The sequence below is a fragment of the Bacillus rossius genome, chromosome 13 (genome assembly GCF_032445375.1).
Source record: "Bacillus rossius redtenbacheri isolate Brsri chromosome 13, Brsri_v3, whole genome shotgun sequence".
Classification (NCBI taxonomy): domain Eukaryota; kingdom Metazoa; phylum Arthropoda; class Insecta; order Phasmatodea; family Bacillidae; genus Bacillus; species Bacillus rossius.
Genome location: NC_086340.1, coordinates 7418805 through 7443365, shown reverse-complemented (window position 1 = coordinate 7443365; position 24561 = coordinate 7418805). Strand labels below are relative to the sequence as shown.

The following is a 24561-nucleotide window of genomic DNA, read 5'->3' as shown; positions in this document are numbered from 1 at the left end:
TAGCTGAAAGAAACTCACCCAATTACGAAACACGTACGATGCTACAGTGTTTCAACTTTCAGGTAGTCAAGGTTTCTTTTCGCGAGATATGCATGTCCCTAGTTATAAGTAGAGACCGGAAAAATTTGCGGATTCATTTCACGACAGCCTGAAATTCAAATAGTTATATTTCAGTGCTGCCTCTGCTATTAGCTCACAACTCTCCTGGACGACTCTGCGCCAATGAGAAACACCCAACCGAAGCTGTATCGAAATCACAGGCCGCTACGTTGGGACACCTTCACAAGACAGCAGCCAATGAGAGGGTGACATTTGACTGAGTGTACGTAGAACTATAAAGTTCATCCTAGAGGTCATTGAACCCCTCGAATTTTTCCGGTCCCTAGTTATAAGAGCTTTATACGAGTGTTTAACTATTTATTTTTCCCCCAAAATTTAAAATTTCTCAACGGTTGTCAGCAATGAAATCAAAAATTTAAACAAAAAGTACAATGAAGGACGAGCGGAGTGTGTTGTAAGTCGCTCGGCGGATGACGGGTGCGACGGGCTGTTGTCTGTCCGTCCGGGCCTTGGGGGAGGGGGTGGGGGGGGCGAGACCAACAGAAGAAAGCTGACGAGGGTTTTGTGGGCCTGGAAGTAGGAGGGGGGAGAGGGGGTGATGGCGGTTGTAGTCGCACCATGGCTGTCAATGAGAGAAAGTGTACGCCGCACAGAGACCCCGCAGTCTGCGCGCAGCACTCCTTCTGGTCACAAGCAGGTGAGCTTCTGGTATCAAGCTGTGGTAACCTCCTAGCCTCGAGCAGGTAACCTTCTAGCCTCAAGCAGATAAGCTCCTAGCCTCAAGCAGGTAAGCTCCTAGCCTCAAGCAGATAAGCTCCTAGCCTCAAGCAGGTAAGCTCCTGGCCTCAAGGTGTGGTAACCTCTTAGCCTCAAGCTGTGGTAACCTCCTAGTTTCAAGCTGTGGTAACCTCCTAGCCTCAAGCAGATAAGCTCCTTGCCTCAAGCAGGTAAGCTCCTTGCCTCAAACTGGTAACCATCTAGCCTCAAGCTGTGGTAACCTCCTAGCCTCGAGCAGGTAACCTCCTAGCCTCAAGCTGTGGTAACCTCTTAACCTCAAGTTGTGGTAACCTCCTAGTTTCAAGTTATGGTAACCTCCCAGCCTCGAGCTGGTAAACTTTTAGCCTCAAGCAGATAAGCTCCTAGCCTCAAGCAGGTAAGCTCCTTGCCTCAAGCTGGTGAGACCCTAGCCTCAAGCAAGGGCTGTGCGCTGTATGCTCCTTGTATGCTGGCCTACTGTTTGTGGACTTTTTTTCTTTTACAAGTAACATAACTGAGTGCGTTTAACTGTTGGGGCCCATGATTTAAAGCAGCGGTTTCCTTTATTTTCATTTTTTTTCCGGCCAGGGAACCCTGTGATCGACTTTTCTTTTGGCGGAACCCCAACTCCTTCAAAGGAAGTTCTTTGACAATAACTGTGCCTGCCTTGTGTGACATTCGTCCCGACTCATTGAACCCCTGTGACCCCGCCATGGAACACCTTTTAGGGAACCGCTGATATAATAAGTGTTGAATTTACGTACGCGGCGAGAGAAAAGTGTGCAAGTTGCCTCGTGCCAGATAAAACGTTTCATTTAATTTGCAGCATTTTTGATAGTTGTGGGGGGGAAAAAATATTTACGTACATGCTGTTCTTTGATTATTTGCAAGTTAGATGTCTTAGAATTGACTTGATATTTTATCTTATGCTTAAAAATTAAATGACTAGAAATAGATACAGCAGCAAGCACGTTAAAAAAAATATTGTAATATTTGTCACACATCAGAATTTATTCTTCTTGGACTCAGCTAGCTACAATTTTAATCTAAGGGTTTACTTTTAAATAAAAAATTGGTTGTCTGTAAAGTCGGTTTACGGACGATAGTTTAACGTGACAACGTCAAAACAAAACATTAATGAAATTATTGCATACTTTTATGAATAAAATTGAATCATTTTGATTGAATTATCACTATTTTGTATGGTGCAAAGAAGGAGTGAAATGAAATATATAATTTAATTGATAGATTTACTTTCATTTGCACTCATTAATTCAAATATCTTTATTACTTTAACGAAGAGATTATTTTAACTATAACTTTTATACATGTTTGCTATTTAACTTCTTCCAATCTGTGTTATTCTGTTAATCGGTGGTTGTTCCAATCGAGTGGAAGAGAGATAGATGCGGCGCAAGCGTACAATGAGCGCAACGGGACATAGCGTAACGGGACACTTTTTCGTGCGTGCAGCCGGCGTTCATCGATTTATTAGACGTCACGTCAAAATCTTCCAACCCTATACAAGGATCAGTTTTTTTAAGCGAAGCTTCCTTACAGCCGGTAGGCCCTGACGAGGCGACGGCGTCGTCAAGGTGTTAACGGCAAGCGGTAACGGTTAATCCTACGTGAGGGAAGTTGTAAACAACGGAAGCTGTGCAGCTAACAGCGAACATTGCTATTAGCCGCCATGTTTGTTCCACTTTGATGACGTCCACGAGGTTCCGGTCGCTCACCGCAGGAGGTGGTTCATTCCGTTTTTCTGGTTGTTTACCGGACACGGAAATAATTTCACGGATTACTTTCGGTCGCGAGGTTTGAAACTGCATCCCTTTTGATGACTGGATTACAATTCTCTCGACACTCCCCTGTACGAATGTGGGTCGGGTCGTTACCACAACGCCGAAATACCATAACGCCGAATGTCAAAATTGACCACAACGCCGACAGCTAGAAAACTGCTGTGTACCACAACGCCGAAATAACAACTGAATGAATTTGTGTGTGTTTCTTAAATGTACCTTAAAGCCGAAATACCACAATCAAACCTAACCTTACCTAACCTAACCTAGCGTAATATAACCTAACATAACTTAACCTAACCTAACCTAACCTAGTCTAACCTAACCTAGTCTAACCTAACCTAGTAAAACCTACCCTAGTCTCACCTAACCTAGTCTAACCTAACCTAGTCTAACCTAACCTAGTCTAACCTAACCTAGTCTAACCTAACCTAACCTTTGTGGCAGTCCTGCAATGACTTTTTCCGGCGTTAGTGTATTTCGGCGTTGTGGTAATTCGGCGTTGTGGTACACAGCAGTTTTCTAGCTTTCGGCGTCGTGGTCAATTTGGTATTTCGGCGTTGTGGTATTTCGGCGTTGTGGTGCGTCCCCGTGAAGGTCAGTCAAGCGTGTCTCTAGAAGATGGTGAGGGGGGAGAGGGGGGCTGCAGGGAGCCATAGCCCCTCCCGATACCTTTTTTTTAATTTCATTTTCTGGGGTAATTTTATGTTAGCATAAATGTGATAAAACTTTCCAGTCAGTCGACTACCAGTCGGTCTCTGTCCATACAGCCAAGACTATTTCGAGGATCCCATCCTCTGCGTAGCGAATCCCGGGAAAGAATAAAATTTGCAACCATTTTAATAAACTGTGCCCTGCGCGAGGTCAGAAACTGGTTCCAGCGCATTCTAGCGGACGTTTTGGTAACCATCGATACAATAAGTGTCACGGCAAAAATACTAGATATAGCAGCACCGTCGCACGAATTATATTGGTGTCGTTCTAATTTTCTGGAGTACTTTTTTTTTTTAAATTTGCCATTCAAGTGTACAAAATGTTATTCCAGGGTGGTTTCGCTTCCACAAAGTTTCATTTGGCACACCAACTCGCTTGGTACGTCCTAGCACATATTGAAAAAAGAATTATACTTTTTTTTCCCCCGTAGTTTAATTGTGAGCCATTTTCTTAGCTTAGTTATTTTTTTTAAGTGATCACTTCTTTGTTTTACTATTTGATGTTTATTTTTACTTTCAAAAGTAATACGTATATGTTTGTTTTTTAATCTGTGGTTAAGTGAAAAAAAGGTCATTATACTGTGAGGGCCAGGCCCTTATTCACCAAATAAATAAACGTTAGTACTTAGCAGGTAGACATTTACGTGCACATAGTTTTATTTCTAAAGACGTCTACCTTTCAGTGGCTATTCAGGTCTCTGGAAGACTTCAGGTGAACCCGTTCCCTTTCCGCGCACGAAGTTACGCGTTATCTGAACACGTTTTCACCCGAAATCTGCAACAGGTTTTGGAAGCAGTTCTGAAAGGCAGACCGACTGATTGGCTTGTTCATTAAAAATAATAATAATAATCTGTTTCTCGGTGGAGTCGTGAGTTCGATTCCAACGCCCGGGAATTCTTCGAATTTATGAATGAGCTCTGAGTTGGAGACCAAGTGGATCGAAGGTCTCAATTGAAGAGCCCGCCTAGTCGGGGATGTATAGGGACCGGAAAAATTCGCGGGTTCAAAGACCTGAAGGATGAACTCCACAGTTTTACGTACACTAGGTCAAATGCCACCCACTCATTGGCTGCTGTCTTGTGAGACGTCCCAGCGTAGCAGCCTGTGATTCGATAAAGCTTTGGTTGGGTGTTTCTCATCGGCCCAGAGTCATCCAGGTGAGTTGTGAGCCAATAACAGAGGCAGCACTGAGGTATAACGATTTGTATTTTAGCCTATCGCGAAATGAATTCGCGAATTTTTCCGGTCTCTAGACTGATAAGTATTTTAAGTTTTGAACTCTGGTGTGTTCAGTGCCGGTCATAAACTTCGTGTTTCTAGCTTTTTCCCGATTTCCAGTTGCAGCCTTCAAAAAAGTGGTTATAAATTGAGGCACTCCCGCGTGTTATACTGAATAAAAAAAATTGTTTACGTACATGGATTTGCACTTAGAAAATTTTCTCAAAATTGAAACAAGGTTTTTTAGTTTCAGGTCAAAGCAATCTAGTCTTTTTTTTTTTTGATAATGTTAGCGCTTTTACTAGATATAAGCTTTAAATTGATGTTTTTAGAACAGTTGATGTGTAGCCGGACCGTGGGGAGTAAACACTATTTGGTTTCGTAAACTGTTAATTTATTTTGTAAATGGAAAATAAATATTCATGTAAAATTACAGATATTTTTGTAAATTTATACTTTTACATAAAAAAAGCTGTGTCCCTGCAAAATAGTGTTCGCAGTAATACTGGGTTCTGAGTCTTACCCGGGCATTTATGCTTTGTGTTGTCTCAGTACCAAGGTCATTTGTAAACCGTTCCCTCGATAGCTTTCCTTTTATTAACTACGCACATTAATAAACTTAATAAAACAAAATAATTTCCAATTATTGAATATTCGATTATCATTTCATGGTTTAAAAAAAATTACTTTAATGATACATCAATTAAAATTTTTAATTATGCACCAATTTTTATAAGAAATACTTAGTATTATTTCGAAAAACGTATTTTATACATTAATTATGTTGTACAAATTAGCAATATTTTTCTTGTAGTGTTACAAACGTTTTCTTGGCAACTATTTCCAAAGGAATTTTTTTTAAATGTAAAAGTTTTTTTTTACGTGACAACGTCTAATAAATCGATGGACGCCGGCTGCACTCACGAAAAAGTGTCCCGTAACGCACATTGTCCCGTTACGATGTGTCCCGTTACGCTCAGTATACGCTTGCGACGCATTTATCTCTCTTCCACTAGACTGTTTATAAAGTGAAGTGAAAAGTTAATGTGGTTTTCATTGCTTATTACAAAAACAATTTCGGCAATAAAGGTTAATTATTCGTTCATTTTAAAAATCTGATTACTAGTATAATTACAAGTATTTATTCTTTTATTATTAAAATAAAAATTATTCAATTTTATTCATAAAAGTATGCAATCATTTCATCAAAGTTTTGTTATGACGTTGTCACGTTAAACTATCGTCCGTAAACCGACTTTACAGACAACCAATTTTTTTTTTATATAGGTTCCGTCTTCTCGTCTGAGCCACGCGTTTTATTACGTCTAGCTAGACGTCCGGCCCCGGCTACGCGTAACACATCAGGCCGGCCGAGCGACCCAGTGAAATCGAAACAAGGAAACCCTCAAACGGTTCTTTGGAACACTTACGACATACACATACTTTCCCCTCCCAGGATCCGTCCAAGGAGAAAATAAACTGGTTTCCGGGCCACGGTGCCGAAGGAGATGACGCAACGGACAATTCGTGTAAAGCTGGGCCAATTGAACAAAAAAAATTGGTTTTCTGTAAAGTCGGTTTACGGACGATAGTTTAACGTGACAACGTCATAGCAAAACATTGATGAAATGATTGATCCAGAAGAAAAGGAAATATCATATTCGGCCTGAGACTGAGCCGTAATAGGTTTTTGCAACCAAACCATTTAGGTATAAAAAATATTATATTATTTGGGGAAGAATTTTTTTTAATTTTTCTATATTTTGTATGATAAAATCTACCTCTGCATACTTTTATGAATAAAATTGAATCATTTTTATTGAATTATCACTATTTTGTATGTATACAAAGGAGTGAAATTAATGTACAATTTAATTAATAAATTTACATTTCGATTTTATAACAAATACGCATCCCAAATACACCAAAATTATTTATAATGTGTTACAATATTTTTTAAAACATTGTGCAAAAGATCCCGGTTGTAATTAGAATTATTATGTGTAACTGTAAAACACCATTCATTGTTGGTTCAAAACGTATTTGAATATTCAACATTACTTTCAAATAACCGTACCGATTGTGCTGAAAATCGGTGGAAAATCGTTAAATTACATAATATTAATAATTCAAACGACGAAAATATGATTGAAAAGTCAAATCGATGGTCGTTCCAATCGAGTGGAAGAGAGACGCCACAAATGCGCAGGCCCTACAATGAGCATGAAGAGAGATGCCACGCATGCGTACAATGAGCAATTAGGATACATCCGTAGTGGGACATCCGTAGTGGGACACTTTTTCGTGCGTGCAGTCGGCGTTCATAGATTTATTAGACGTTGTCACGTCAAAAAAAAATTCCCACAAGGCAGCCAATGACCGCACCAGTGTACACAGGATGAATACCGGAGCTGATACCAGGGCTTTTATTAAGGGCCAAGGAGGTTCGACATCAACTTCGTTCTTACCAATACATGTGTGTGTGTGTGTGTGTGTGTGTGTGTGTGTGTGTGTGTCCAGATGGAAAATGGGGGAAGCCTTATTTTTACAGACGAGAGAGCCAAACTCCCGATCGTGCATCTTCGGTTTTTTTTTTTTTTGTTCATTGTAACTCATGATAACTAATGGTCAATTAGGTTAGGTTAGATACATTATAAATACTTACTTTAAAACATTGTAGACGGTTTATTTGGTTAGGATAGCTACATTAAAGATAGCGTGATATCAAAAATCAAAAAAAGCGAGCATGAACTTCGGGTGTGGCTCTCTCGTCTGTGAAAAGAAGGCTTCCCAGGAAAATGGGGGTTTTCACTGCCACTTGAATCATTGGCGTGGCGAAGACAGCGTACAAAACAACTACTCTCTGTTGATTGTTCTGCTGAATGCATTGTGTTGCAGATCTGCCGCGGCCATGTGGCTGGAACTGGCCGTGTTCTTCACCGCTTTGGCCGTCCTGGCCTACCTCGACGTGAGGAAGCCTAGCAACTACCCTCCCGGTGAGTGCTCCGTCGGAACAACCTCTTAGCAGGAGTCATTTCTTCCTCCTCCTCGGCGATTAATACCAGCTTCGCGATAGTGGAAAAAAAAGGGGGGGGGGAGGAGGACTTGGTATAAAAGGGTAGGTATGCATAAGTTTTAATCGCCATGACATTTTTATACAAGCGCGCTGAGAAAATAGTTTTTTGAATCAAACAAATATTTGTTTATATATGGCGAAACAAATATTTACTTGGTGGAACAAAATATTTTTTTTTTAGTGTAACCAAACTCGGTAAGTAACAAAAATAATTTGTTACACCTAAACAAATTTACATTTGAGTTGACAAAATCATTTTTTTGGGTCAAGAGAATCTCTCCTACTACAAAATAATATTTGTTTGAATTAACAAAATATATTTATTTCGCCATATACAAACAAACATTTTGTTGAGGTAAACAAACCTTTCTCTCAGGGTGGGTGGCTCCAGAAGGGGGGCGGTGGGGGCGATAGCCCCTCCCGAGACCAATTTTATTGATTAGTGTACATTCATGTTTACTTTAAATATTAAATTTCATATGTTGAACTTTTATCTCATCAAAAGATGCATGGAGCTACTAAGGTTCTGCATTTAAACCCTGTAATTTGTAAATAATATTCCAAGGCCAATATCTGACCACTTTCATTTTTTGCAACTACGACCTTTCTTTGTGCGATAGCCCCTCCCGAAAAGTCATCCTGAAGCCGCCATTGTTTTTATACTGTACGTACTTATTTGTTTTAAAGAGGAAATAAGCCAATGTTGGAACCACAGGCTGATCCAGAAAGGAAAAGGGGGGGGGGGGGGGGAAAGAAAAAAATATTCAGGGTTCAGAGGCATTACCTCCCCACTGAACCCTGAATATTTTTTTTCTTTTTTTTTTCCTAATTCTTAATCATAGTTTTCCAAACTTATTAAAGTATTATTTTACTGCGGTGTTATAGATAATAGAGGACTTTTCTAACCACAAATAACATGTACTAAATTCAGTAAAACTTAGTTTATCGGGCCCTATTTGATCCGAGTCTCCGGGTAGGTAATCCGGATCAGATTTGTTGACATTTTATTTAATGGATATTCACGTAAAAATTACAATTGTATTCTACATCTATGCTAACAAAGACGTTTAGCACTCGCAATATGTACCTGATATTGCTTTATTCAATCACCTTACATAATTGAAACTTGTTAAGAAAGGATTTGAAACGTTAATTTTATTTTTATAATGACTTTTAAATAATATGTAGAATGTTTACTATGTAATTTTAATACAAAACAGTTTGTATCGTATTGAATCGTAAGCCTGTTTATTTAAGGATTTTGTTTTGCTTATTAACCAGATTATCCGGATTTTCGATTTTACGGATTGCCATTGGTTCCGGTTTAATCGAATAAATGAGTTTTAACTGTATATCTCCTCTTAAGTGTACTAAAAATTTATTGTATTACAGAAATGTACTTTTATTTATTTATTTCGTATCCTTTGACCCCATTTCTGGGGTATGATACATGTCAAGTACATATAGAAAAAATTATATATATATATATATATATATATATAAAGTTTCACAAAAACGAAACACAAAATATACAATTTCACAAAAAACAAAATATGTATAAATATATATACAATTTCACAAAACCAAAAAAAACACAAAATATACAATTATATTTTACTTATAAGTTATTAATTACAGAATATGAAACTACTGAAGGTATAATTTAAAATTAGCCCTCTACTGACCGTTTTTTCGGAGGGGCGACTGAATTCTTACCCGTTGGATGGGCAGCCCTTCAGGATTTTTCTGACAGTGGTTTTATTTGTACAGAGACTGGAAGGGCAGCCCATCCAATTTCTGAAAACACGCTCCTTTAAGAGTTTAAATAATCCTGAAAACTTGCCCCTTGGATGGTCAGCCCATCAGGATTTTTCTGACCGTGGTGTTTTTGAAAGCTTGTCTGAATTGTTGCCTCTTGGATGGGCAGCCCTTCAGGATTTTTCTGACAGTGGTTAGTTTGTAAAGTGACCCAACCTAACCTAACCTAACCTAACCTAACCTAACCTAACCTAACCTAATCTAACCTAACCTAATCTAACCTAACCTAACCTAAACTAACCACTGTCAGAAAAATCCTGAATGGCTGCCCATCCAAGGGGCAACAATTCAGACAACCTTTCAAAAACACCACTGTCAAGCAACAATAATTCAGCTCCCCCTCTCCGGACACGTGGTGGACGGGTTCACAGCCAGTGTTGTGGCGGGCGCAGGTCCGCCGCGCTGGCCGCTGCTGGGGAACCTGGTGCAGGTGGCGCGGCTGGTGAAGCGCACGGGGTTCCACCACCTGGCGTGGGCGCGGCTGGCGGAGCGCTACGGCGCGGTGGTGGCTCTGCGCATGGGCCGCAGCCAGACCGTGGTGCTGGTGGCGGGGCGGCGCGCCGTGACCCAGGTGCTGGCCAGCGAGCACTTCGACGGGCGGCCCGACGGCTACCTGTTCCGCCTGCGCACCATGGGCCGGCGGCACGGTGAGTGCGCGCGCCGTCTCCCTCCCCAGGCCCCGGGTGGTCGCCAGTAGGGGTGCTTTCATAACTTAGAAACACACCACTTAGAAACACACCACTTAGACACACGCAACTTAGAAACCAACAACTTAGAAATACACAACTTAGAAACCAACAACTTAGAAATACACAACTTAGAAACCAACAACTTAGAAACGCACAACTTAGAATTTTCTAAGTTATGACGGTTCTAAGTTGTGACTTTCTACATTATGACGTTTCTAAGTTGTGTGGTTCTGCGTTGCGTGTTTCTAAGTTATGACAGTTCTAAGTTGTGTGTTTCCAAGTTGTGATGGTTCTAAGTTATGACTTTCTACGTTATGACGTTTCTAAGTTGTGACTTTCTAAGTTATGCGTGGTTCCCGTCCCGTCACCGGGAAGCCTACGATTCACTCATCCTTCCGGACATTCCCGAATACTCACGTTGGCAAGCCTTCATTTCAACAGGCGAGAGAGCCGAACCCCCCGATCGTGCATCTTCGTTTTTTTTTTCCTTGGTTCATTGTAAATAAATATAAACTCATGCTAACTAACGTTCAATTAGGTTAGGTTAGCTACATTATAAATACTTTAAAACATTGTGGACGGTTGATTTGGTTAGCATAGCTACATAAAAAATGCTGTGAAATCATGTAAACGGTTTCCCAGCCCTGGATAGCTACATAATAAAAAGTTATTTGCTAAGCAACCATAAAATGATTTTACAGTATTTTTAATGTGGTTGTGCTTAACATAATATAACCGACCATCCACAATGTTTTAAAAGTATTTATAATGTAGGTAACCTATCCTAATCGACCGCAAAATTAAATGCCACATCGGTTTATACAATGAGATAGAAAGGAGGGGAAAAAAAAGCTAGCATGAACTTCGGGGAACTTCGGGTTTGGCTCTCTCGTCTGTGAAAAGAAGGCTTGCAAACGTGAGTATTCAGGTATGTCCAGAAGGACGACTGAATCGTAGGTTTCCCTCGCTTAGGACGACCACCGAAGCCTAAGATGTCCATCAAGTTCTGTCCCTGCCCGAACACGCCCGAACAATTCACCTACGGCCAACCTCGGGATTTGTTTTATTTTTGCGCAGGACAAATGAATTCAAATATATTAAAAGTGGTCGGTTAGGTTAGCTACATTAAAACACTTTAAAACACTATGGACGGTAAGTTAGGTTAGTATGGCTACATTAAAGTAAACAGAGAAATATAAATATATATATAAATAAACCCGAGGTTGGCCGAAGGTGAATATTCGGTACGTGTTCGGGCAGGGACAGAACTTGATGTACATCTTAGGCTTCCCCGCTAGGACGACCACCGTAACCTAACACGCGGGCCGTATTCCAGAACGTGTTCGAACCGAATCCCGGCAAGGAAACCAAATCATCAACCTGCGTGAGGCTAGAAACTGGTTTTCAACGCACGTCCTAACAGACATTTTTGTCAACCATCGATACAATTGTTAACAGCAAAAAAAAATACCAGAGATGGCAGTAATGTCGCTCGAATTAAAAAGGTGATATATTTTTTTATGTTCTCAAGTACTTTTTTTAAAGTTGCGAATAACAAAATGTATCCCAGCATCCCATGATGATAGTTTCGCTACCATAAAGTTTCATTTGTTACACCGATGCTTTTGTCGGGGGCGCAACATCAGGAGGGGAGGGGGGCAAGGGTATTTTGCCCCCCCCCCCCTCCTTCTGAAACCTTGAAATAGGGGCAAACGGGAGCAAAGAAAGTGCTGTGTAATCAATTTTTAGATAATAAAACTGCTTAAATAGCACCATTTTCCACCTTGAAATACAAATTTTCCCGGGGGAGGACCCCCGGACCCCCCGCTTCAATAGGGGGGATCGATGATTCTTTATAAAAAAAAAAGGATATTGTCCCCCTTTGGAAATTAAGTTGTTGTGCCCCTGCTTTCGGTACGTTCCCCGATGTTCGCGAAATTGAACGTATGCGAGTTTAGTGATGCCAGGAGCGGGTATGCCATCTGGGCGAAATCAGCGAAAAAAAGGTGAGCTCCGCGCATGCGCGGAATTAGGGGAACAGATCGGCAACGGACAGGACACTGAAATCCGTTCCCTAAAAAATAATGTACTGTTCGTGTCCTGTCGTGCACTGATGGGAATACGGTTAGGGTACAGGGGTAGCATGTCCAACACCTGAATCCTTGTATTTGTGTCTTGGAATATCAACCCAAATTTTTCATGCAATGTGGCTATTGGCGCAAACTTTGCAACAGAAAGTGACCAAGTTCTGAGATGGGTATGTCAGACTGTCAGACACACTTGACGACTTGAGTACTCTTTGAAACTTACACCAGCATTTAAAAAAATATCAATGTTACTTACTCCCTACCAAACACACTTTGCACTTGTCACGATTAACTTTCCCCAACAGCTTGCTAGTGTTGAAAACCTGCGACAAATGCTGTCCAGTTACAGCAATGTGCTAACAGTTTTTTTTTTAGCATCGAATTCATTTTCGTGAATAACTGCAACTGTAAATAATGCTGTCTAAAGACGCCACGATGTGGTGTCTGAAAATCTCCTGAAGTGTAGTCTCAGCCTTAACGAAAGTAAAATTTTCAGTATATATAAAATTATGCTAGTTCGTTCAAAATCTTTAATCCCAAAAAGTTCTTCACCAATTACTTATAAAATTTTGACACAGTGTTGCATTCAAATCTGTGCGTGTGTTTGCAGGTAAAAAAAACATATATAAATGAATGTTTGTGTGTTGATCTTCTGTATTCTAAAGATAAATATAGATAAGAAAATATATACATAGAGTGTGGAGAGGGATATATATATATATATATATATATATATATATATAGAGAGAGAGAGAGAGAGAGAGAGAGAGAGAGAGACCAGGAAATATCGCGGATTCGTCTAGCCTCAGGGTAGAATTCAAAGTCATGTGTGTGCTCAACCTATATTTACTTTCCTATTGGGTGATCTATTACATGAAATATTTTTTTTTCTTTTTTAATTGGCGCTACCTGATTCGCTTACTTCTCTCCTAGCTGGGCATCGTTAGCTCACGGTTGCAGAGGGGGCGTGTCCAAATAACTGCTGTCCAATCATTAACACATTGCTATTGTGTAATGGTTTGCATTCTAACTTGAGACTGAATGAATGCGCGAAATTTCCGTATCCCTATATATAGATATAGTGATATGCCGAAATATATATATATATATAGGGAGATAGATTGAGAAATAGATAGAAACCAAGATAATGGAGATAAATAGAGAAACATAGTGAGAATTGTTTTATTTAAATTACAAAAAAAATATTGAAAGTGGCATAGCACCGCTAGTGTGTGAGTATGAAAGCTGTTGGAAGCCTTGCGGCGGAGTCGACCCCGAGCTGACCCCGTGTTGCAGGCGTGATCTTCACTGACGGAGACCTGTGGCGCACGCAGCGCCGCTTCTCCTTGAAGCAGCTGCGCGAGCTGGGGTTCGGCCGCCGCAGCATGGAGGCCATGATCGCTAGCGAGGCGCTGGCGGCGGCGCGGAGGCTGCGCGAAGAGGGGGCGGAGCGCGGGGAGGCCGGGGTGCCCATGAAGCACGCCTTCGTGGTGCCCGTGCTCAACAGCCTGTGGGCCATCACCGCGGGCACCACCTACAGGTAGCACGCGGCCAGTGGCGTAGCCGGGATTTATTGTAGCCTCAGGGCCGGCGCGTCCATGCAGGCGAACCAGTGCAACCGCCCAGGGCGGCAAGTAGCTGGGGGGCGGCGCAGCACGACACATAAACAGCTCATATATAATATGTTTAACGATTATCGAAACTAGATGAAAAATTGATTTTTCTAACAGTTCGGAATGTTTATATTGAATATAAGTAATTGTTTTAAAGTCCACGGTGACACCTGTTTATGATTTGTAATAAGTAAAAAAGTAAAAAAAAAAACACAAGCCTGCTTACATTTGATTGTTGACAAAATCTTAGGCTTGCGTGATGTATTTTGAGGCAAGGAAAAAAATTTTTGGGGTGTCCGGCCGGGGGGGGGGGGGGCATTAAGGTTTTTCGCCTAGGGCGCCAATTTACCTTGCACCGGCCCTGTGTATGGGGGGTGTTAAGAAGCATGCCGCCCCCCCCCCCCTCGGGAAAATTTGGATTTTTAAGGTGTAAAATAGTGCTAATTTTTAGCAGTTTTCGGTAATTAAATTTAAATATTGTAATGGTAAAATTTTTATTAATTTTAATATGAAATTTGTTTGAGTGATGAATAAGATTAATTAATTAATGATTTGGTGCTAAGGGAGTGGGGGGTTTGAACACCTAACCCCCCCCCCCCCTGGTTACGCCCCTGGCCAGAGCGCGTCCCGGTTCCTGTTCCTCCACTGCTCCCTGTCGCAGGTGGCGTATCCCGCTTGAAACTTGAAATATGAGGGGGGGGGGGGAGAGATTTTTCGGAATTTATTCTCTTTCATGGAGGAGGGTCTTATGGTGCATATAATGATAAAAAAAGAGAGACCACATATTTTTTTTAACTTTAACAATTGTTTGTTAGTGTTAGTGTTACAGTAATGGCTAGGGGCCGGAAAAAATCGCGGGTTCAATGACCTGTAGGATGATCTCCATAGTTCTACGTACACTCGGTCAAATGCCACCCACTCATTGGCTGCTGTCTTGTGAGACGTTCCAGCGTAGCAGCCTGTGATTCGATAAATCTTCGGTTGGGTGTTTTCATTTGCCCAGAGTTATCCCGGTGAGTTGTCAACCAATAGCAGAGGCAGCACTGAGGTATAACAATTTGTATTTTAGCCTATCGCGAAATGAATTCGCGAATTTTTCCGGTCTCTAGAATGACTGCATGTGGCATAAATTATTTCATTATAAATCCTAAGGTTATAGTTCTTATGACTTCTCACAGATGATGCAGTGTCTCTTTTCGTTATCGGTTTCGTTCAAAGTGTTTGAACACTAGCAACCTACCTGCTAATACGTTTTTGAGAAGTTTCTGTTATATTTGTTTCATTTTTCTTCCCTTTTTTTCACAAGGGGTAAATTGACTTCCTCCCCTACCTAGCTATCTGAATACACCCTTGGCTAGACACCTGCAAAATTCACATTATTATAAGGCTTCAAACTAAAGTGCAAATATTTGAGAGATGAATGACCCTCGCCAATGGACACAGGTTATTGACCGCCCTGAAAGGACCATATTTTCTATTACGGAATCATGTACTAACAGAAGAAAAAGCAGGTTTCTGGCTATGACTAAGAAATTGAAGAAAAAAAAGAAAGAAAATGCATAGTTCAGTGAGTTTTAGGATGAACTCCTAAGTACCACACTGTTTGGTTGCGGACATTGTGAGCTGTCTTTGTCGGGTCTTCCGTGTTTCTTGTTATTGCTTGGTAAACTGCAGGCCAACAGCACAAGATGTACATGTCTTCATTTTGGCCTTTCCCAAAAGCAGCGGCAATTTTTTCCTGCCCGACTGATACCTTACCCGATTTTCCCAAATTGAATAATAGTATTTGCCTGCATCTAATGACCTCATTGTTGGCAAACTCTAACAGCGAAATCAATAAAACATCACATACAAGTGCACCGCAAGGATTTCTTTTGACCCATCTGCAAGGGCAGCGATTATTCGCTAAGATAAATTTCAAGACTACAGAGCATCTCACTCTTAGGTTGTAGTACAGAGTAAACAGCGCCAACTGTTGTCAGGTTGATACTGACTGACTTTTTAACATTTAAATCTTATTTTGTTTACCATAATTTATTATATTTGTTTTAATTCATTAATTATATATTTTTTGATATTTTTAAGACCATAAAATATTGTCTGTTAACCTCATTATTACATTTATAGTCATCCTAAAAATATATACATTTTAAATACCAAATGTTATTACACAGTAAAAACTATTTAATCATTATTAATAAAAAAGTTATTCCATTAAATTATGTACTAAGTTCAAACAAAGGCAAAAATGTAACTATTTACTTACATAAAACTAATTGTTGACAAAAACATATGTATTTCTTTAGAAGTAAAATTTGAATATTATCACACCATCCTCTGGATGAAATACAACAAGAAATTACTTTTACAAGATTCTCCTTTACAAAATACAATGTTTCAGATACATTCTAAACAACTGTGATTACAATATAAAGTTGTGTCTAAATGTTTTGGGCTCTATGACATTGATCTGGCACTAGAGCACACCGAAACCAAGACAGTTTAAAGACAGAATTCATGCGTTGGAAAGAGAGAGTGAAAATATATTTAAACGCACACTGCAAACTAAGGCTGTGAGATGCTATGTTACGTCTGTGATTTATGATTTGCCGACTGCTCTTATTCAGGAACATGGGTTCTGTCGATAAAAGAATCTCAGCCGCTCATTGTGGAAGCGTACACTTTCTGAACGGCCTGGCAAATTAAGGCGCAAGACTGTTCTTGCAAAAAGCTGCCAGTGCATGCATCCTTATTGGAATCTAGCCAGTGTTCGGATTGTTTCGCGAAAAATCATTGCCACGACCAATGGTGATTTAGTCAGGCCATGCATCTCCCACCGTGGAGAATTCGTTACAAATTTCGCGGGGTAAGAACCCGAATGTGCTGGACGTTGCAGTGAACCAGTGGGTTTTTTCAGAGTATTGCCCTTTTTATAAATCATGTAAGGATATGTTGTTGCACATTTCACGTGTTTTTACCAATGCAATGATTGGAAGAATTGTTGTGACTGGCACATTGCTATAAAAAATTATTCCAGTTTGAAAATGTGTAATGACATTGAGTGCATGAGTATACATAATGTATGAAAAGAAGAAATGCAGCATGTCTTTCATTATTGTTTGGTTTAACTGTGAACTAACAGCAGTTGTCACATTTAAACCCTTAAATATGAGTTAGAATAATCTAGTAGCTACGCTTTGTATGCGTTGTAGAGACCCGGAAAATTCGCGTGTTCAATGACCTCCAGGATAGACTCCAATATCCTCTACACACTCGGGCAAAAGCCAACTGTTCATTGGCTGCTGACTTGTGAATCGTCTCGACTGGGTGGCCTGTGATTCGACACTTCTATGAGTGAGGGTCTCTAATTGGCCCTCAGTCCTCCAGATTAACAGTGAACCAATGACAGAAGCAGCACTGAGGTATAATTATTTGAATTTTAGCATAACACGAAATGAACCCGCGAATTTTCCGGGTCTCTAATCATAACAGTTGTTTGAACTTTCAAAAATAATTGTCGTGCCATGTCGATAGTTCGAAAGTGGGTCAACAATAAACGTTGGTTTCTCCGCTGTGACTTTGCGCCCGCAGCGAAAAAGACCCGCGGCTGCAGAGGTTCATCAGCATGTCGAACGAAATATTCCGGAACTCTGATTCTTCAGGGGGAGCGCTGAACTACCTCCCGTTCCTAAGGTTCCTGGCACCGACGCTGTCTGGCTACAAGCAGTTCTTCACCAATCAGTACAACCTGTGGTGTTTCTTCACGGTGAGACACTCCCCCCTGCATTATTACGCTAGTGGGGCTGGGGACATGTTTGAGGGGTCTCTGGAAAACATTTTTGACGTGACGTCTAACAAATCGATGAACGCCGGCTGCACGCACGAAAAAGTGTCCCGCAACGCACATTGTCCCGTTACGCTGTGTCCCGTTACGCTCATTGTACGCTTGCGCCGCATCCATCTCTCTTCCACTGGATTGGAACAACCATCGATTTGACTTTTTCGAGGCACATTAAACTTGAAACACTCCCATTCGTTTCCTACTTTCCACATCATCGTCCTATCCTCAACAGAATAACACAGATTGGAAGAAGTTAAATAGCAAAAATGTATAAAGGTTATAGTTAAAATAATCTCTTCGTTAAAGTAATAAACATATTTGAATTAATGAGTGCAAATAAAAGTAAATTTATCAGTTAAATTGTATATTTCATTTCACTCCTTCTTTGTATCCATACAAAATAGTGATAATTCAATAAAAATGATTCGATTTTATTCATAAAAGTATGCAATCATTTCATCAATGTTTTGTTATGACGTTGTCACGTTAAACTATCGTCCGTAAACAGACTTTACAGACAACCAGTTTTTATTTACCTTAACTAATCAAGTTTCATATTAAAATCTTTAATCTTCAAAAATTTTGAGCAAGAATACTCATTAAAACAATATATATGTGTGTGTTTGTGTTTTTCTGTGTGTGTTTGTGTTTATATGTGTGTGTTTTTGTTACCGTGTGTGTGTTGTTTTTTTTTTTTTTTTTTTGTGAATTTAGTATTCATGTAATTTTGATCATGAATTACGTGAATGAAATGACCTACCTATCACTATCTACATAATTTTTAGCCTTCATAAACAATAGATTTCCTGCATAAAATCTAAGATGACTTGTGAGCACCTCTGTGCAATATGCCTAATTGAGAATGCATGTTTATACTACATGCTTTCGTTTCGCTTTTGTTCGTATTTTATTTCTTCCGAGTCCAATGGACCAAACATCTCGAGCTGGTTTCATTTGAACTGGATTAACATCACCTCCTGAAATACTAAAATAATATTATGATAACATGATATAAGAATGCTTTTGAGAAATATGCTAAATGAACTTTTAAAAGCCCAGACCCCACCAGCCAAACTTTCTTGCTGAACAAAATAACAAAAAAAATTTCCAGGCGCCTGCCAAGACAGCATGTCTCCCTCTGTCTCACTTCTCTGCTCTCTCTCTCTCTCTCTCTCTCTCTCTCTCACTCTCTCTATACATCTCACTCACTTTTTCTATGCTCATAATTAAATGTTCATAGTTACTTTATGTAAATGATGAGCATTGTCGTTGCAGGACATAGTACGAGACCACGTAGCCACTCTCAGTAAGGACTACAATCGCGATCTGATCGATGTGTTCCTGCAGGAGATGGACAAGCAGAAAGATACCAAAGAAACCACATTCACGGGTAAGCTGGCTCATTTACCGCTTTCATTCAAGAATTAGCTTCCTGCTGGGAAGCACTGGCACGTGGTAAATGCTTTACGGGTCGAAAATAAGTTCAATCACGTCCCGTCCAGCATACATGGTTGCAAAACAATGTTCCAATGTTGCAATGTTGGCATAGTTGCAGTTGCGCTACCAGTCATTTTCAACCAAGAAGTGCCGTCTTCCTCTGTCTCGGGTTCTAAACCCGTGAGCCTAGTGAGTGCTGGTTGAATTAAGGTGTTGGTTGACCGGGAGGGCGCCCAGTTAGCTCGCGCGTCAATCGAAGTTATGATGTTCGTGGATCGTCAGCCCCGGTGTAGCTCACTAGACTCGTAGGCTGTCGGTAGCCGAGTAGAAACAATAAGCTGCTTCACAGGAGCACATTACCTCTGCAGCGTAGAAAGCTGAATCCTGACTATTATTAATAATGACTTGTAAATGACTCAAGACTATTACAAGACACGTAGTTTTATTCACACTTATCACTACAGTCGTGGCTCTTGCCAACTTAAGCTATTGATCCTTAAGCGAGAAATACACAATACACTAGTGCACTGCCGGTGGCCAATCCCAAAAGTTTGAAAATATATTTGTGGATAGGACTTGGCTGTCAATAGTCATGAAATCTACGTTAAATTTGTTAGTGATGTCAATGCTGGCAGACATATTTGTGACTTATTAATAAAAAATACCTTTAACGCTGGAGTTAGCCAGTCCCGTAAGTGACTAACCTCGCGGTGTGATCAAGTCGCGAAATAAAGTTTAAGACAATCCGGTTGGACCTTGAACTGCAAAGTGACATGAGGACACATTGCGAGTGATTAAAACACTTATTTTTTTAGGTTAATGAACTAAAATAAACAGGTTGAAAAGATTAGTAGTACCTACAAGGTTGAAGGTTCCCCATGAAAAGAGTGGCCGTCCCGGGCCATGGTCTGACGAAGACTGCCAGAAGGTTAAAGGCGCGTGGAGGCGATGGTCACACCACTCAAAATCCACACACAAAAAAATTTTACGTTAAATTTTATAGACTAAACACTTTACAGTTCCCTCAATTAATTTCTGTAAGACAACATGTGGATAAAGTTCCCAGAAATGCTGTGATCAATTATAAAATGAGCAACAAGCTCAGGCTCAGCGAGACAAAGACAGGTCATGCTTCAAACGGTTATGTATTGCAAGAGGGCCTGGGGTCACTATTGCGTTAAAACTCACGTTTGTATGGTGTGTTGTGGCAATGGCGGCTTCAGGGTGACTTTTCGGGAGGGGCTATCGCACAAAGAAAGGTCGTAGTTGCAAAAAAATGAATGTGGTCACAGATATTGGCCTTGGAATATTATTTACAAATTACAGGTTTCAAATACAGAACCTTAGTAGCTCCATGCAACTTTTGATGAGATGAAAGTTTTAACATATGAAATTAAATATTTAAAGTAGGAAACATTAATGTACACTAATCAATAAAATTGGTCTCGGGAGGGGCTATCGCCCCCCTTCTGGAGCCGCGCTTGTGTTGTGGGTAATCAGGGCCGGCGCGTTCATACAGTCGAACTAGGCAACCGCCTAGGGCACCAAGTAGCTGGGGGCGGCGCAGCACGACACATAACAGCTCATATAATATGTTTAACGATTATTGAAACTAGATGAAAATGGATTTTTGTAACAGTTTGGAATTTTTATATTGATATAAGTAATTATTTAAAGTCCACGGCAACACAAGCCTGCTTACATTTGATTGTTGACAAAATCTTAGGCTTACGTGATGTATGAGGCAAGGAAATTTTTGTTTGGGGGGTAGGGGGGGGGCATTAAGGTTTTTCGCCTAGGGCGCCAATTTACCTTGCACCGGCCCTGTGGGTAATGGACCACACATGTGTCTTAAGTTTCCCCGGCAGTGCTAACGACAGATCCTGTCCCGCGCAGAGGCCCAGATAGTTGCCGTGTGCAAGGACCTGTTCACCGCCGGGTCGGAGACCACCAGCAACACCCTGAGCTTCGCCATCATGTTCGCGGTGCTGCACCCGGAGGCGCAGGGCAGGGTGCACTCGGAGCTGGACGAGGTGGTGGGGAGGGACCGGCCGCCGTCGCTCCAGGACAAGAGCAAGTGAGCGTTCCCGCGCGTGCGCGACCACTCGAGTCATGCATGGCTTTCGTGGCCATAGTCCGAAGTGGCTAGGCTTCTGGGTTGTAGCCGCGTCTCCTCGGCGAATAATTCACCCAACGTTCCGGTTGACATTGCAGTCGCCATCATCATCATCTACGGTTGTAGCAGTGTCCTTGGCAAATAATTCACCAACGTTACGGTCGACATTGCAGTCGCCATCATCAGGGAGCAGTTACCTACAGTCGCCCGAAACGTTGGTGAATTATTTGCCGAGGACACGGACACAACCCAGAAGCCAAGCTACTACTTTAGTCACTGTTCAATCTTGGCGTGAATTTGACTAATAAAATAAGAGAATTAAAAAAAAAAATCGACTCATAAGATTGTCTTATTAATTTTTGCAGTTCTTATTCAACAGGCTGACTTACGTCTCCGCGTTCTTGATGGAGACCCAGAGGTTGTCCAACGTCGCACCGATGACGTTGCCTCATAGAGCCCTCGTGGATGCGGAAATCGACGGATATTTCGTCCCGAAGGTATGTCTTGTAGAAAGCGATGGCGGAAGATTTACATGATTTTTTTCCTGTGTTGAACGATGATTACAACCATCTGCCCAGGACTCGACCGTGATCATGAGCCTGTGGAGTTGCCACATGGACCCGGATCACTGGGAGGACCCGGAGAATTTCAGGCCGGAACGCTTCATCGACAGCCAAGGACGTCTCATTTCCGATCCCTGGCTCATGCCTTTCGGTTACGGTGAGCTCTTTAGTGAATCCCTTGGAATGTTTCTGACATCAGTGCCTTCCAAAATTTTCAGTTTCAGTCTAAGGTGTATACTGGTTTATAGAAATAAAAATTTGTCTTTTTTTATTGACCTTTTCATATTTTGTAATCACATATGACCTGATGAGATTGTAGCAAACTTTTACAATAGATTTTATACGCTCTCTCCCCTCGCCCTTCTACGACAAATACTGATCTTCTTCCCCAAGCTATTTTTAAATTTGGTGTGTATAAACTGCACTCCTACTGTGTTAAATCAATGTTTATTATTTATAGATTATTGACTATACAAAGTGATCAAAAGATTCTATCTCTCTATCAGGACATATTTATTCAACCCTAAAAGATATTGAAACTTTTTGACTTTCTTAGAGATATCCATAACCTTTTATACTAGGTCTGTGCGGTGCTGGTTTTTATTGTTCAGTTCAATTCCAGTTTGGTTTTACACCAAGAACTTTGGTTCCAGTTCCTATAATGCAAAAATATGAATGAGGATAACTGTGTCATTATTTGGCTATTAAAAACAATTCAAAAACACAGAAAGAGAAGCACACTCTTTGCATTAGCCGAAAAATTTATAGTTTAAGTATTTTTAAGCTAACCTAAACCTTGGACTAGGTAGACTAATCATTGCTGGCATCAAGATTGTGATGACAAAGTTAATTTTTTGGTTAACATTTTTGTCACTTATCTATATATTTTTCTTAATATTCAAATGTATATTTTTTTGTTTTTTTATAGTCTACAGTTTTAATGTTTCGCTTGCATGCTTTGGTGATAATGTAATTTACCTTTGACATACGAATGGCAAGAAGCCATATTGTTTCACTATTATGTGAAATAAAATGTTTCAAGCAACCAGTCATTATGAACTTCAGTAATTCTATTCGAATATACCATGCGTTAATGAAGAAAAAAATTAAACAAAATTACAAGATAAAACTGTTGAAACTGAAATGGTGTCTCTTTCAGTTCCCACCGCTGCCCAAATTCATTGTGAACCATACTCTGTTACATACATTATTTTGTGTGTTATTACGTCCTTGAGGGTTACATTAAAAGAAAGTGTTTATTCAGCTTTCCCATGTGATAAATGTATCGCTACATGAAATGTACAAAAGAAATACCTGGAACTGAAACCGAAGATTTTAAAATTCTGCTTCAGGTCTGGTATTTTAAAGGGACCGAAACCAGAATTGGAAAAATCGGGGAACTGCACAGGCCTGCTTTACACTACTCATAACCTTTTTTTGACACTTTGATGAATATTGTGACCTAGCGGACACCTTGGTAACGCACGAGACACGGCGGGGGAACATCAATGGGTCCACTGGTCTCTGGGCTTCAAAGCAGCGGGCGTGTGGTAATTGGTTACAAACATCACAACACACGTACCGGGTCAAATTGCAATTGGATAAGTTACAAATTGTTGGAGGGTGGAAAAAAGCACGCTGTGTGTTCGGAGTTGCCAATCGCAAACAAACGTGCATTGGCAAAGGTGGTTTGCTAGGTAGTTGGAGAGCTGTGTTCAGGGATCGTGACCGTAAAATTGAAACCCGGCCGTGTGTCGTCAGGTCGTCGGCGGTGCCTGGGCGAGACGCTGGCCAAGAACAGCTTGTTCCTGTTCTTCGCGGTCCTGCTGCAGAGCCTGTCCTTCAGGCTGCCGGAGGGCGCGGAGCGGCCTTCGTACAGCGGGCAGAACGGCCTGACACTGTCCACCCAGCCGTTCAGCGCCGTCGTGACCCAGAGGCCGTGACGAAAAACCTAGCGCCTCCACCAAACCCCGCAAACCTACAGCCCGCACACATTTCCTCCTTGGCCAGCAGCACCCCAAGACTGCTTCCGGCGATCATGTCGACAGTATTATCCCAGCACCAAAGAAAATGAATGTCTCTTGTCTTGTGATGCTAGTACGTGTAAAATAAAAAATTTTAACCACGCTTAAAGCTTTAAATTTATATCAACACTATAGAAATAATCCTTGCTCATTATTATTTAATGTGTTCACACAAAAATGCTCAGATTCTTTGACTAGTTAAGGTGGCAGTTCAGAAAAATTGAGTAGATTTGTAGTTAATCACAGTGGAATATTGACAGTCTACGTTTTCCCATAAAACAAAGGCATTTATTTTTTAAGTATAGCAATATAGAACTAGCCTTAAAATTCTGAATTTATGCTATAGTTATGTGTGTCACATTAAAATTGAAGTTGTCTTTTTCTATAGAAGCATTAAAAAAAAGGGGGCAGGGAGGAAAACAAAATCATACAATAAAAAAAAACTCAATGTTGAGTTCATACATGTGGTGTTTAATTGCATAATCATCGCACATTTCATGTTAAAATAAAGTTGGAAAAGTAGGGGTGCAATTTTTATACGAGAAATTTATTATTGTTGAGGGTAAGTTATTCATAAAAACCAAACATGTTGCATAAAAGTATGTTAAATTAAAAAGCAGAGTATACAAAAGCACAAAAAAAATTAATTAAATTAGTCATGCAACAAAACACAGTATTGTGTATAGTATGCCATTTTAAAATACTTGCTATGTCTTCAGAAATTAGCTCCATTTTAAGTTCACTGTT

The 24561-nt window shown here is 40.6% G+C and overlaps 1 protein-coding gene across 1 annotated transcript; it reads left to right on the top strand.

Moving 5' to 3' along the window:
- The first annotated feature begins 699 nt into the window (after positions 1 to 699).
- Positions 700 to 23927, top strand: LOC134538589 (methyl farnesoate epoxidase-like). The gene is made up of 10 exons (XM_063380015.1): positions 700 to 757; positions 7449 to 7546; positions 9837 to 10091; positions 13517 to 13760; positions 17425 to 17599; positions 18950 to 19064; positions 21008 to 21188; positions 21607 to 21724; positions 21806 to 21947; positions 23552 to 23927. Exons 2-10 carry the CDS (start codon positions 7462 to 7464, stop codon positions 23731 to 23733), a joined length of 1497 nt encoding a protein of 498 aa, XP_063236085.1. The 5' UTR covers positions 700 to 757; positions 7449 to 7461; the 3' UTR covers positions 23734 to 23927.
- The last annotated feature ends 634 nt before the right edge of the window (positions 23928 to 24561 follow it).